This window comes from Semicossyphus pulcher, unplaced genomic scaffold (assembly GCF_022749685.1).
Source record: "Semicossyphus pulcher isolate SPU_LCO1_2020_fin unplaced genomic scaffold, fSemPul1.0.p SCAF_28, whole genome shotgun sequence".
Classification (NCBI taxonomy): domain Eukaryota; kingdom Metazoa; phylum Chordata; class Actinopteri; order Labriformes; family Labridae; genus Semicossyphus; species Semicossyphus pulcher.
In genome coordinates, this window is record NW_027211702.1 from 761,208 (window position 1) to 777,315 (window position 16,108).

Here is a 16,108-nt window from a genome sequence, read left to right on the forward strand (position 1 = left end):
TTTTGTTAAGATTACCATTCATTGGCTGTTAAGAGGGGCAGACTAATACCTTCTACTTGCCAAACAGTGCCGTACCTCATTAATAAGTCAAGCTTTTGGATACAAGGTGTATAAACATGTTGAACGCTCACATGCGACGCTTTTGTCACTCAGAGGTAGCAATTTGAATTTGGCGATGATCCAGGACAGAGAGTCAGAGAAAAGAAAGGAACAAGTCTAACCGAAACATGACTAAGAAGGGGTGGAAAATCAGAGGCAGACAGAGATTTTCTCACTGTGGCAGCCACAGTATCTAATGATGACTCCACCCTTGCTTGTAATCACAGGCCTACACATTCTCCAGAGTACATGCAGGCCCACGTGATGCCATAGTTACACTCTGTTTACCAAATCAATCATGTTCAGAACAAGACGAAACAATTCTCAGCGTGTTATTCCACTTTCGACCACAGGTAGGGGAGTGTTTGGAACTGGCTCTCCCCTGCGAATCATGTGTGCCACTGTGCCCAGAGGACCTGTCTGTTTGTTGACTTATCCCGTCTGGTATGCATGACGTACCTCATGAAAAGGTACGCCTGAAATCTGAGTCTGAGCCAAGATAAATAATATCTGTGAAAGTACCTCACGAGCCAAGACCATTGTTTAGTTTATTCAGTCTGTAAAGAGAAAATAGGTTATTAGCTAAGAGTTCTAAAGGGTCTAAGGATAAAATATCTCTTTGTGTACTGATACATGTGGTTCCTCTTTGTCAAAAAGCCAGTCTCATGTTTTCACTTTCCCTGTAGGGCCCCTGTATCGTAGGGCTTATGTGTCATGCTACATGAACCAATACACATTATAGTGCTGCAAGTATAAGCTGCATTTGTAAATTGGGAAGTGTTAAACTGGGCTGCATGGTGGTGCAGTGGTTAGTGCTGTTACTTCACAGCTAGAAGGTTCCTAATTTGAACCCCAGTTCGGACAAGGTGGACCTTTCTGTGTGGAGTTTGCATGAGCGGTACTTTGGCTTCCTCCCACAATCCAAAAAACATGCTCGTCAGGTTAATTGGTGACTCTAAATTGGCCGTAGGTGTGAATGTGAGCATGAAAGGTTGTCTGTCTCTATGTGTCAGCCCTGTGATTGATTGACTGGTCAGTCCAGGGTGTAACCCCACCTCTCACCCAATGACATCTGGGATAGGCTCCAGCCACCCCCGTGACCCTGAATAGGATAAGCAGTATAGATAATGGATGGATTTGTTAAATGATTTTAGTTCTTGAGAGTAAAAAAGGAGGATGAAAAGGTCTTTTTTTATTAAAACATGTTTAATCAGACCATTATTGCAAAATATATTATTCACATTTCAGCAGGGTAGTTGAGCTCAGGTGGGTTAGCTGTAGATTTTTAAAGTTCATACATCCCTTTAAGCTCTGTGTCTCTCAAAAATATATATTAGCTACAATATTCTCATTATTTACATGTTCTCATAGCTCCATTGAGAAGGTATGGGCTTGATACTTAGCCAAACACAGCATCCCACTGTGCTCTGACTCTGTTTGATAAGCTATTCTGGAAATACTGGGGATCAGCGTAGTCCTGGATACTTGAGGACTCATATGAGTGCCATGATGGCGGTCGATATTTTGAAAGTGTGGGGTAATAGCAGTTAGCATTGCCCTGGCTAGCATTAGCTCTGTCTTTTTCCACATACACCCTGTAATTTTGTCCATTGTTGTCGTCCCAGTGTGGTGTTGCGCCAGCCCCTGGCCTTAGGGACACCCAGAACTCAATTCTGTCCTCTGGATCCATCTTCTTTGGTAAGCTAATGTCAAAGGCGAAAACATCCACCTCAGAACCCCCAAAGCGCTGCTGATGCAGGAACGTGCAGGGAATGTCATGATGGCTCAGCCAAGAGTCAAAGGTCACCCTTACATGCACAGCCTTTTCAGTACTGACATGGGAGACACGCACCCTGCCATTCAAGGAGTGATCTGAAATGTTGCAGCTTTCCAACTGTACGCGCATCTCTCGCAGACGTGCAAGAGAAATGTCCAGCACTGGCTGAGGGAAACCAAGCCGCAGCTTGTAGTGCGGCTGTTTGTTTGAGAGTGACTGTTGGCCTTGCAGTTTCACAGGTAAGGGTTTCATCATCAGAGTAGAAGCAGGGATGGAGGAGTCAGGGATAAACAGGCGCACCGCAGTAAGGGCCAATCCCTTAGTATCTGCAAACACCACACGCTTCTTGTTCTGACCACCGCTGTCCCTGCGGAAACAGCTGCGAGGCCCTGAGGGCAAAGGGCAGGAGGGCAGCAACGAAGGTGAAGAGTAGGTTGAAGGAGGGGAGCGCCGCAAAGAGCGAAGGCTGACAGCCCTTCGCAGACAGGGAGCTGGTTGAGTACTACGCTGTGGGGGCTTCAGAGTAGACATGGACAGCAGCTCATACAGAGGCTGACGTTGGCTGAGGCTCAGACACATTGCAAGGTCGACACCTGGCTGGGTGTGACTCCCAAGGGCGCTGAGAACTCTGAGAAGGAAGACATGACGGTGTTAATTTGATTTGAGCAATTGTTACAATGTATTCCACATATTTTGTTATGTATTTTTGTATTCTAGTCCTTATTTATTTACCAAGCTTAGTTCTTTAATTATTAAATTTTACAATCAATTCATAAATGGCAGCTATGAAATAGCCTTAGTAGGAAATTAAGGGTTTGAAAACAACAAATGAAAATGAAAGAAAACCATCAAAAGAAAACTGAAAACAAATAATGAAGAGTTAAGAATCCATGAAAACAATCGAACAAAACAAGTAAAAAAAAACAAAAACATCTTTATTAATTTAAGACATCATTTAAAAAGATTTAAGACATTTCACTGATTTATCAAATTATTCATTCACTTATTTCTATAAAAATTAATTAATTAAAACTTTTTTTGTTTGGTGTAATGCTATAACCAACAGCACAGGTCTATTGCAAGAGTTCAATATTAGCACAGTAACTTACCTTGTACAATTCATTTTCAGGAAATAGATGTTGCCACAAGTCTGTTGTCTTCTTCCAGAAGCTATGCAAAAGAAAACTTCTCACTGAATTCACAGCTTCAATGAGTCCAAAAATGAGTGGTCAACATCACCACAAACGATGATGGTATTCTCAATGCAAAGTTTACCTATAGTGGTAATTAAACAAAGTAATTACTGCCAGAGAGAAAGAAAGAGAAGATGGAGGATCTGAGCTGTCTCTGCTCTCTCTTGAGCTTATGTGCTGTGTTCAGGAATGAGGCTGAACCTTCTGATACCAGATTTGCATGTTAGTAGAGCCAAGCCAATGAAGTGAGACTCCTTAGTTTAGGTCCAGCCCCTCAAGAAGTGTTGCACAGAAGGTAAAGCCTTTTGAGGAAAATACCACATGTTTTATGTACTGTAGATTAGATGCATATCACATAAAGACGTAACGGTAGAACCTGGTACTCCTGAATGAAGTATTATAACTTCAGAACTGGCCAAATTAATACATTAAAATTAAAAAATTCATATATATTACAATTAAAATTTGTTATATATTACAATTGAAAATTGTAATATGCATATAAATGTTGGTGTGATTTACTCATACTCACTATATACTGTTGTATTTCCACATACTATACTGTAATAACAACTTATGTCTCCATATTATGCTGCACTATATTATATATTAGTATTAATAATATTATTATTGTTACTGTTATTATATAGCATATTACATTCTAGTATTATATACATATAGTAATGTTATACTGTACATTAGTGTTATAAACATTGTTATTATAATTATTGATAACATACACTGTATATATTTTACACTATATTATTATACTATTATTACACATAATTGCAATTTTAACTCATATTACTTTTTTACTATTCCCCCTTATATTCAGTATCATACTACATATACACATATATACCGTACCATACTGTATTTTATTGCCACTTTTATATTGCACCTTACAGTGCACTTTAGATTGTCCCTTTTGTATGCCAGTTGTATACCTCTTATGTCATGTTATTTATTTTATCTATTCTCCTATCAATGTGTATTTGCCTTTTTTGCTTCTTTGTGTTGTGCTGTTGCAACACCCGGATTTCCCCTCTGGGATCAATAAAGAATTATCTTAATCTTGATCTTGATTATCTTAATTTTAAAATGTATCAATCAAACATGTGTATTGGTGAAGTTGAGACCAAACAGAAAATTTTATTCTGTCTTCTTTTGCGATTTAAAATGTAAATCCTTCTAGCAAATGGTCCAACATGAAGCTTTATGTTACTGAATGAATGATTGCTGTTACAGTTTGAGACTACAAGGCAGTTTAAATATTCCAACAATATTCAAAGTCAATATTGTAAATTTTAAGATTCTTAAATCATGTAAGAGCTTCATACTGGTGCTTAAATTTTTCTTATACCCAGTGGTTAAAGTATTTCTTTAAGCATTTGTTTTGTGTGAACTGCTAAACTTATTTAATCGAGTCTAGCTCATTATCTTTGGTATTACCACACTTGTGACATTATGTTTTACATAATTGCTGACACAGTATCTTTGGTGCGCAAAAAGTGAAAAACATGTAATTTCTTTGTTCATAAAACATTAAACCTGAGAAACGTAACTGTATCAATCAACATGCTTTAGACCACTGTGAAACAGCAGAGTTGTATCAATCTGTGCATATACTTCATCTTGTTATGTTAGGTTTCTTTATTTGAGCAGGGACAATGCACAAAGAACATGAACTTTATATAAACAAGGAGAGATGTCTTGCATTGGGTTTTAGAAAAATGGTATTTTCCGCCCGTAGTCCCTGAGCAGGTAAGTAAAAGAATAAAATGATAAGAGGACATAGACATTAAAAGAAGACTGGACCTTAAGAAAGTACAAAATACACCCTCCACCCCCCTAGCACGCAAGATTAAACACAAACAGACATTAAAAGAGTACAACCAGGAGTCATTTTCCGGAACGTATCAGGGTCAACATGTTTCTTCTTGCCTTCTTACTTACTGTAACAGAGTGTAAATAAAGAATTGCATTAACTTGTGTTCGAGCTAAGACCGGTCTGGGAGTTTTCATCGTGCTGCTCCAGGCAGTCATAAGCAATAATTCCATATTTTGAACATTTGATAAAGTTCAGCAGGTGACTGACTGACAATTTATGTCTTTTTACCTAAGGCTGATTTCAGGAACTGGTTAATTCATGACAGGCTCAGAAAATCACATTCTATGAAGTGAAGACATAACGCTTTTGAAGAGACTCGGGGTTCCAGCTAGAGAGCAGGGCCAACACAGTTTCTGGCTCCAGCAGTTTCTTATACCAGCTGTTTTAGCAGGACATCAACCATTAAAAATAAATGTTGTTGAGGAAATGATGATTTGCAGAGCAGCACATTCAACAATCACATTCTGCCAACTCTTTGAACCTGTGACCTGATGTTTTGATCCTTTCATTAACACAAGCTGTATCTATTGTTTGTGCTAATCAATGTAAAATGGGTTAGGGTGACAAAACTAAAAACAACCTATTATCTGTCCTGTGATTCAATTTCCTACCATTCCTAATATGTCTACATAAGAGCCAGTTTTTCACTTGTATTCAGAGAAAGCAGAGGTTACAGGCATTAAGGTTTTATATTGTGTACACATCTGGTTGCCAACAACCTGATATGCCCTTCATGCAGACTTTCCCATGTTTGGTAGGTCAGATGAGGTAAGGTAAGGTGAGGTGAGCAATGAGTAAGGCTCCACACATGCCTTCTAACACTGTCAGTATATCTGTCTGCAGTCTGAGTTTATTGTTCTGTCTGCTCCATTGCATCTTTGCTGGTCAACCAGCTTTTGATCATGTCAAGATTAATAACACTAGAATGACATAATCATGCTGGTATTTGTGTCTGAATGGGAAGGTTATGGGATTGTCTTTTTTAGGTGTTGTTTAGTCTCTTGCTCTTGGTGGGTGTGTATGACTTGTAGAGTAGGACTTTCTTTTTTAGATAGATTCTGTTTCCATAAATGTAAGGGAGACATTTAGTTTACAAAAAATGTCTAAGAGTACTTACAAAAAAGCAACAGATCATTCATAAATGTTCAAGCGATAAACTATGTTTTAGTAAATCTAAGAAAAATAGATAATTTGTGTCTTATTAATCCATATTTTGGTGTCATGAACTAAAAGGTTAACTTACTCATATCTGGAGTGTCAGATTGTCACACTTCCTTTTTCCACTTCCGTACATGACTGTCTTGTACCTTGATAAGTCATATTAATTAAATTCAATAAAGTTTTGCCAATAATTTCTATTTTGATCATAAGTATTAGATTGGTAAAGCTGTCTGTGCTACAACATATGGGTAATTAATTCCATCCATCAATTATCTGAATTGCTTATCCTGTTCAGAGTCTTGGCTGGTGGCTGGACCCTATCCCAGCTGTCATTGGGCAAAAGGCGGGGTCCCATGGTTGCCAGTCAATCACAGGGCTTACACACAGAGACAGTCAACCTTTTACACTCAAATACACACCTACCGGCAATTTAAAAATCACCAGCTGACCTAACGAGGATGTCTTTGGACTGTGAGAGAAAGCTGGAGTACCACAAGGGAACCCATGCACAGGGAGAACATGCAAACAAAGATGACCACCGGGACATTTCCCCATTGTTTAAGGTGCTTCTCACTTGCACCCTGCACCAGCTGTGCACCGATGACAACCATGGAGGAGGCAGAGGAAAAAAGGAGGAGGAGGTCCATTATTTGGATATTTTCTAAAAAAAAAAAAAGGCTCAAAAAGCTTGCTACTAGCAGACTAGATAATTTAGCATTAATTATGTATATCTCACAGGAAAGTTTTGTCCACTACAGTTACTTGACAGTTTATAATGTGTTGTATTCTGATTTTAAGCTTCAATAACACAGTTAAGATGTACTTGATTTCTAAACCCAAATATGTGGGATGTTTTGAGTGTGCTGGGTGTGTTTTAAACATGAGCAGAAATGTTGCTGAAACACATAAGCCTTTAAATTCCAGGGGTTTATGAATTTATTTGAAGAACTAATTAAAATGTATTATTAAATATTGACGTGCATAGGTGCCACATACACATTTAAAAAGGTTCCTCCACAAATAAAGGTGGACGGAAGAGTAAGTTATATTTTAAGCAATACAAAACGCCTGAGAGCCTTACATAATATATTCTGTTATATTATAAGATAAGATCAGATAAGATAGAAAATTATTAATCCCAAAGGAAATTATAATTCCAGATAGCTCCAAAAATACAGTTAAATAAATAGGCCACAACGAGGAGCGACTCTACTAGGCTGCTGCCTGGGACGACGCCAGAAGTGCTTTTCCTACATGATGACATTATGATATTCACTGTTCATAAATCCAGTGTAGCATGTGATACCATAAATGGATCTATAATGATATCTCTATATCCAGCCACTCTTCCTGGAGAAAGTGCTGCCAAAAGTCATGATGCAGACGCATTGACTGCTGTCTGCTCCATGCAGATGTTCAATGAGCTCATATAGAGTCATACAGCGCGCATCATTACTCCCGGTTTTTACAATGCCTTTGAGTCTGTCTGCAGGCGTTACTGGTTTTTCTGTCTGTCTAGATTTCTCCATGTGACATTAGTCTTTACAGTGTTCAAGACGCTGTGAATGGCACGTGTACGTGCAGCAGCACTTATTCATACACTCCCTTTCGCTCATGAACACACCTCCTGTCACTAAACACCGCTAATGTGTCTATAACACTTCATGAGTATATTATAGCTGAGCCGTTTGTTCTGCTACAGCAGGAAGCTGTCTGAGATTAGGCCCTAATTTGCAAGTAACTGCCATCACTACTTTCTACCTCACTTACTTTTGTAAATAACTTATTGTACTATTGTTATTCTATTAGGCACGGTCTCTTTGCATTTAACCCATATACACTTTATATATTATATGTCACTTATATCCATCCATCCAATATCTATCCCGCTATTCCTGTTCATGATCGCGGGGGAGCTGGAGGCATTTTGGAGCAATCTGGCACTATAATTTCCTTTGGGATTATTAAAGTTCCCTTATCTTATTTTATGTGAAAATCTTTGGTTATGTCGAAGTTCATTTGAGTGTGGCTTTTCAATTTTATCTCTGCATGTTTCCTTATAAGCACAAAGAAAATCTGGAACTTACAGGACTTATAAGACTTTAAAATTAAGCAACTATACTGTATATATTACTTATCAGTTAATACAATGTTGCCAATAAAGAAAAACTTAAATTACATCATACAGATGAATCAACAGCATCCAGTCAGATGCATGCATTGAGTATTCAGACATCAAATCAAATCAAATCAAATCAAATTTTATTTGTATAGCGCCAAATCATAACAAGAGTTATCTCGAGACACTTAACTAAAAGAGCAGGTCTAGACCGACTCTTTGTTATGTTATTTAAAGAGAGGTCCAACATGAATCACCATGAGTAGCACTTAGCAATATTCGGCACATTGGCAAGGAAAAACTTCCTTTTAACAGGCAGAAACCTCGAGCAGAACCAGACTCATGTTGAACAGCCATCTGCCTCGACTGGATGGGCCGAAAATGGGATAGAAGGAGATGCAGGATAGAGACAGGCAAAGAGAGCAACAACAACATACATTCTTGTTACAACAACAACATATGCCCTTGTTAGATGAACAACAACAGACACATACTTATGGTTACAATGCCAATAATAGTGGTAGACCAGGGTGAAGATTAGCAAAATAAATAAATAAATAAATTAGCGAGAGAAGCAGAGTAATGATAAAGGCTGAGGTAAATGTAATTGTAACAGTTGAAGTCAACAGGTCTACTATTAGCATTAGCAGCAACAATAATGATACTGTGGGGAAGACTGATGTTAGTAGTTGTTGCAGTTGAGCAGGTCCACAGCAGCAGGTCACTGATGATTCAATGCATTGTCACTGCTCACATCCATCCATGTATGGCCTCTTTATGTGTGTCCCATCATCAACTATGTTCTAATTTCTGTGTGATGAACTAACGCCAGAGGACTCAGGATTGCCCTACTTCAAACTTCAAAAGTTGGTTACGGAACAGCATAATTATATCTGTCTGACAGTTGTCAAAACAACCACACTGATTTGGGTGTTCCGTATGAGCGTTCCAAACAAAACCAAACTGCCAGCAAATTAGGTCTTAAGTTCACAAAAGGACAGGTTTGTTTTGTGTGTTTGAAACTTCCTGCATAAATTAATTAAAAATGTGTGTTTCCATTGTCTTTTTCTTTTTAAAATGCTGCCAAACTATACAGGATATACATTGAGATCTTGCTAAATGACGTCTTTACCGTCAGCAGTTTGTGGGTCATGCTTCTTCCTGGTAAAGTCACAAGCTTAATTAAAAGTGAGAAGTAGTTTTGTGTGGGTCTATATCTGCAAATATGTGCAGCATGCATGCAGAAACAAGCCATTCAGGTTTCCTATTAATGCACTGTATGGATGTTGCCCTACTTTTTGCAGTTTAACTTAAACCACTACATATGAATGTGTTTATAGCAGAAATAGAAATAGTCATACAGTCAGTAATTCATGAAATATTGGATAGACTCAATGACCTAATTGGAGAATTGCAGAAAAGGCTTCCTCTGCCAGCTGGATGCTGCTTTGCGGCCACACACAGTGGCATGCAATCATTGTGCAGGGATGATGAATCTTATTGATGGTGTCTTTTGCTTATGTTGTTTGTACTGAAGGATCCTCAACATTAGTTTGAGATGTCTTTACATTTTCAGACTCAGATTTTGATGGACATTTTTCCTTCCTTTCCATCTTAAAAAGGGCCAGGGAGGGGCGTTTGTGTAGCTCGGTTGGTAGAGCAGGCACCCCATGAATAGAGGCTATAGTCCTTAACGCACTGATCACATGTTTGACTCCCGGTCAGCCGATGTTATCCCCCACTCTCTACCCCCCACATTTCCTGTCTCTCTTCAGCTATCCTATATAATAAAGGCAAAAAGCCCAAAAAAATATCTTTAAAAAAAGGGGCCAGTGAGTTGTTATGAGACCACAAATTCTTTAAATTAAAAAAGTAAATCAGATTGTCTGTGGTTGAAATTCTTTAATAACTATCTATCATCATTTAAATTGTCGTTCAAACATTTATGCATTTATTTATGTATACCGTGCTTCTATTCCTAATAGACTTATTTTCAGAAAACATGAAGCACTTAAACACACTGCTACAAATCACTTTGTCGGATATGCAGTTTAAAACACTTCTAAAATTTTCATTTAAATTAAGAATGCCTCAGACACTTTGAAAGACTTAAATTCATTCTGGGAAATTATAATAAATATATCTACAATAATAGAATCTTCAAAGCCAAAACTTTATTTCTTTTGGGGGGAAAAAATAACATCTTCAAAGCCAGAACTGTATTTCTGCTGGCAGAACGATTAGGATTCTTCTTTTAGAAAGAATGATGAGAGGGGCTGATGTAAGCTTGCAGGGAAGAGCAGCAAATTGCACACTGTAACCCCATTACCACCCTGTGCTCACTGGAGATAGCACCCTGCAGGACCTCCATCATAATTTCTGCTGACTTCCTCAGCAGCCAGAAGGGATGAGGGAGGAGCACCCTCCTGTGGGGAGAGGAGGAAGGACTCCTCCTCGCTGTGAGGGGCAGGCATGCTGTAGCATTTGTGTAACAGGACGAGGAATATGACTCTAATTAACACTGCTTCAGATGTTGGTGGGACAAGAGTGAGGAAGCATGAATCATTTATCAATGACCAAGCAGCAAAGACATTCAACTTTTTTACACTAGCCTTAATACATTCATTTTCTCTGTTTCTGTACTTTATCAAGTTCTGAGCTCTGTTTTTCTGGTTAATAACACAATGTACCATTTTTTGGAGAATGGGTTGAAAAACACACAAATCCACATTTTTAAACACACTAGAGCAAAATTAGGATGCACATTAAAGTTTTTGATGGTTAACAATGACTGGATGTTAAAATATTGCTAAAAGCATAATGATATCTGCAAGTAACTTAATTTCATCATTTAAGATAACAGGGTTTACCCTTATCTAGTGTATATTGTGTTTTTAAAAGCCTAAGATAGCAAGAAATAAGAACAGAGTAAATAATTACAAAAATATAAATTAATATTTTTTAAAAGATGCCCACACATTTTAATAAATCAACCTTTTCAGCTTCTGAAAGTAGGGTTGTATTAAAGCTTCTAGGCATGTTCTCATATTTGAATATCTCTACCTTGAATATATTCAGCTATCCAGTGTAAGTGGATTATGGCTGGATGTACTTTTGCAATCCGCACTTTTATAATCGTATTACAAGGAGAGCTCTGTGACTTACAATATTATGTCCCTCTCTGCATAGTGTTTGCATCGTATGTCCATGCAACAGCTCTTTTGCAGACTTTTTTAAGCTCTTTTTCTAAATGGTGCAAAAAAAAAATAAAAATCAACAACATCCATCCATTATGTATACCGTTTATCCTGTTCAGGGTCGCAGGGGGGCTGGAGCCTATCCCAGCTGTCATTGGGCGAGAGAAGGGGTTATACCCAGGAGTGTTCGCCAGTCAATCACAGAGCTGACAGATAACCGGACTCACACCTATGGGAAATTCAGAGGCACCATTTAACCTAATGAGCATGTCTTTGGACTGTGGGAGGAGGTTGGAGTACCTGGAGGGAACACACGCATGCACAGGGAGAACATGCAAACTCCACATTGAAAGGCCCTAGTTGTCCGACCTGGGACCCGAACTTAGAACCTTGTAACTGTGAGGAAACAGCGAAACAAAAAAAAAAACAATGATGACGTGTATGTTTATGTGAAGATATCCATCCATCCATTATCTATACCGCTTATCCTGTTCAGGGTCGCAGGGGCTGGAGCCTATCCCAGCTGTCATTGGGCGAAGGGCGGGGTACAACCTGGACTGGTTGCCAGTCAATCTCAGGGCTGACACATAGAGACAGACAACCTTTCGCACTCACCACCCAAATCTATGGGCAATTTAGAGTCACCAATTGACCTTACAAGCATGTCTTTGAACATATGCTGTAGTTGCTCTCTTTGCCTGTCTCTATCCTGCATCTCCTTCTATCCCATTTTCGGCCCATCCAGTCGAGGCAGATGGCTGTTCAACATGAGTCTGGTTCTGCTCGAGGTTTCTGCCTGTTAAAAGGAAGTTTTTCCTTGCCAATGTGCCGAATTGCTAAGTGCTACTCATGGTGGATTCATGTTGGGCCTCTCTTTAAATAACTTAACAAAGAGTCGGTCTAGACCTGCTCTTTCTGTAAAGTGTCTCGAGATAACCCTGGTTATGATTTGGCGCTATACAAATAAAATTTGATAAATTTGATTTGATTATGTGAAGATATGGGTTGTTTAAAATGTATTTTTCACCAAGCCACCAGGGTCACATCTATGAATGGGTTTCTGAAACAGATTTGAATCAAATCATGGAATAACATATTTAAGAAGATGAATACAAAATTGATTTTGTGACATAGTTCACCGATGGTTGATTAAAAAGATGAATAATATGGTAATAACATAAAACATGTCATTACCTTAATTATCAATCTGTTGTTCTGGAGAGAAAGGCCTAAATCTGGCATCTAGTGACTTAAATTTTCTTTTTCTTTCATTTATTCTTTATTTCTTTCTTTTATGTATTTCTTTTAAGGCAGTTAAGAAACATTATGTACATTTTCCAACGACAGGAGTTCTGCTTCTTCCTGTAAAAATAAAAAAATGCAGTCTGTGATCACTTTTTCCTTTTAAACTCATTTCATTCAGAGGCATAAAATACAGCTTAATAAGTCCTGTGATGTGTTACTTATGTCAAGGGAGTTTTAAGTCTTATTTTTTTATGTCAAAGTGACATGAAATGTAATCAATGATTCCCTGGAGGTTAGGAAACCTAGAATCTAAGATCTCATCATATGATTCTGTCATAAAAATGAGATTAGAGATGATCACCAAAAACTGACAAATATAATCTCTGCATGACGTCTTGCATTCTGCAGACTAAATGAAATAGTAAATGCCAGCACGTCGTTTTTAGCTGAATAAGATCTGTAGAATCAAGATTGACTGGTGAGATTTGCACCACTGCCTAACCACAATAGCCGAGTCGCTTGTTTGAAACGATTAGTAAAATCAGAATCTGGAATATTAAATCTATTTCGCGGCTGGCTTAATGTGGGTGTTGGAGCGAGAGTTGTGTGCTTGCTGCCATGTTTCCCTAACAGGCTGCAGTCCAAGGCTTAGGCAGGAGTGATGTAGAGATAAGCACAGCTGTGGGTTTAAGCTCCTGTAGCTTTTGCCAGGGGTCCTCCGGGGTCCTCTGCATAGGTCAAGGCAGCAGCTGGGACACCCGAGAATCTACTGTTGAGAAACTTGCACGGATGTAACAGCAGCACCAGAATGTCAAACTGTCTATCCTGTTTAATCTGGTACAGAAGTTTCCCATCTAGCTCTTGCATCACCAACATGTAGGGCCCGAGTGACAATCCATCTGCTATCCAATAGTGCAGGGTACTGTATGACAAAAGCTACTCCATGTGGATAATCAATCAATCAATTCAATCCATTTGTTGAAACAAACAGCTCTAGACTTAAGCCCAGTTTACACTGTCAGTTTAAGGCGGGATTATTACGCCTCTGTTACGTTCCGTCTTCTATGTAGAACACACGGAGGCGGAAGGGTGGGGCAAAGTCGTCATCTGTGGTATTACAGAGACGTAACGGAGGCGAAACGACGTCTGTGTAAACAGCGGAGCCAGCAGGGCGGAACAGCACCCTGTGTGTATTTCAAGCACGTGCTGTTTGTTTACACCTCCAGGTCCAATGTAGAATAACAAAGGTGGCATGAGGACGGAGCTTCGTTTTGGCGCTGAGGCGGAACCGCAGTGTATAGTCAATAGTGTATGTAAATAGTCTTTACACATTAACACTCTTTGTTATATTATTTACAAAGATCCAACATTAATCTACCATAAGCAAGCACTTGGCAACAGTGTCAAAGAAAAACGTGGACAAACAAACAGACAGACAGGGAGACAGGTAGACGTAAACACAGCAACAAAAACAACTCAGATAATACATTCTTATAGTTACAATCTCATGGTTAATAGTAGAACTGTGTCTATTATAAGCGATAATAACTATAATAGAAAAGGATTAATGATAGTAATAATTTTAGCAGTTGGAGGTAAGCAGGAAACCCTGCTCGACAAGGAAGCCCAGGAGCTCGGTGTGTCAGATCCCCCGGCAGTCTAAGCCTAAACGAATCCGTCAAGCGATTTGTGCATGCTGCCATCTTGTGGAGCGGCCATTACTGCGGTGGCAACTCAGTGCCTCCTGCTGCCTGCTGACTGTGATGGACGCAGTTAGATGGATTAAAGATGTTAGACAGCTGCCTCTCATTACTAATGAAGGTATCTTAATCAGGCATTCTTAACATTATTTAGATTTTACATATTAGACATCGGTTACAAGAGCCTGATGAGATCATGGAGAAATAGAGAAAAAAATCAACCATCCACCACATATTTGTGATGTGTAAGTGCTCTGTAATATATGATATTTGATTGATTATGCTTATTAGGTAGTAGAGGAACGTTATACAAGATCATTTTAATAATCGCCTGCCGATGAACAATGCCATCTACAGGTCATTCCGAGAGGGTTGTAATCACTAGTAATAATATAATAATTCTAGTGTTCTCAATTCACTTCTGAAGAATATCTTAGTCATCTGCGCGACCAGTGAAGTGTCCGGTCTCAATAATGCTTGTGTATTGTGCACTTTTTTTTCTCCAAAGTTGATGTTTGTCACGACTGTTAGAGCAACTAATTAACAGCACAGGTTGTTCCCGATGTTCTTTACATCGTTGTCAAAAGTAAAGTTACACAGAAGGTAATGTTAAAAGAAGACAATTGTTCACTTCGGGGACAGCTTGCATTCAAACGCACAGGCTTGTCAACTTCCAGTAATTGCCTGGATTATTGTATAGCAGCATGAATATGGTCGAAGCCAGAGCCAGCCTAACTATAAGCTTTGTCAAAGAGGAAATTTTTAGGCTCTTAAAAGTAGAGAGGGTGTCTGCTTTCTGGACTCAAACTGGTACATGATTCAAAAGGATTGAAGGCTCTACCTCCTGTACTACTCTTAGAGACTTTACAAGCAGGCCTGCATCCTGGGAGCACAATGTTCCAGAGGGGTAACATGGCACTATGAGCTCTTTAAGATATGATGATGCCTGACTGTGAGTAGAAGGATTTTAAATTCTATTCTAGATTTTACAGGAAGCCAGTGCAGAGAATCAAATACAGGAGAGATGCGATCTCTTTTCCGAGTTCTTGTGAGTACACGTGCTGCAGTATTTTTTGTACCAGCTGAAGATTCTTTAGAGACCTATTAGAGCAGCCTGTTAAGCAGGAATTACAATAATCCAACCTAGAAGTAACGAATGCATGGACTAGTTTTTCTGCACCTTTTTTGGACAGGATGTGTCGCATTTTTGCGATGTTATGTAGGTGAAAATAGGCAGGTAGGTCTTTGAAATTTGTTTTATGTAGGAGTTGAAGGAATTAAAAAAAAAAAGGGTATGTCTTTTTCTGGAATTGCAGACCTTTTTCCATATAAGAAATGTTAAAAAGGTTTGGTGGTTTTTCCAACTAAGTATATATGGACATTTCATGACACTGCAATCTGTTTGTCTAGAGTCAATTTATATGAATCAAACATGTCTGAATGACAAAAAAAGGTTGCAGTGGGCCATCATTTTACATTGTCTGCGACCTTCCCACAGGAGCGCCTTATTTGCACAGAGAAGAGCAAACAGCCCTGTGCTGAAATATTGACCTATATGGATTTTGAATGAGACAAAAATATTGTATCTGTTGTGAGGCATTCATGCAAAATGGAATATTTTTAACACAAGTCAGAGCGCTGTCACTTTTGGAAGATTCATAACAGTTGAAATATTATGTGCATGTATAAAAATAAAGTCAGTAGAGCACAAAAGAATGATGGTAGA

The 16,108-nt window shown here is 38.7% G+C and overlaps 1 protein-coding gene across 1 annotated transcript; it reads right to left on the bottom strand.

Moving 5' to 3' along the window:
• Window positions 1-1,317: 1,317 nt before the first annotated feature.
• Window positions 1,318-3,188, bottom strand: ppp1r3c2a (protein phosphatase 1 regulatory subunit 3C2, duplicate a). The gene is made up of 2 exons (XM_069677344.1): window positions 2,986-3,188; window positions 1,318-2,504 (listed from the first exon to the last, which is right to left on the bottom strand). The coding sequence occupies exons 1-2, from the start codon at window positions 2,997-2,999 to the stop codon at window positions 1,499-1,501; spliced, it is 1,020 nt and encodes a 339-aa protein (XP_069533445.1). The 5' UTR covers window positions 3,000-3,188; the 3' UTR covers window positions 1,318-1,498.
• Window positions 3,189-16,108: the final 12,920 nt, after the last annotated feature.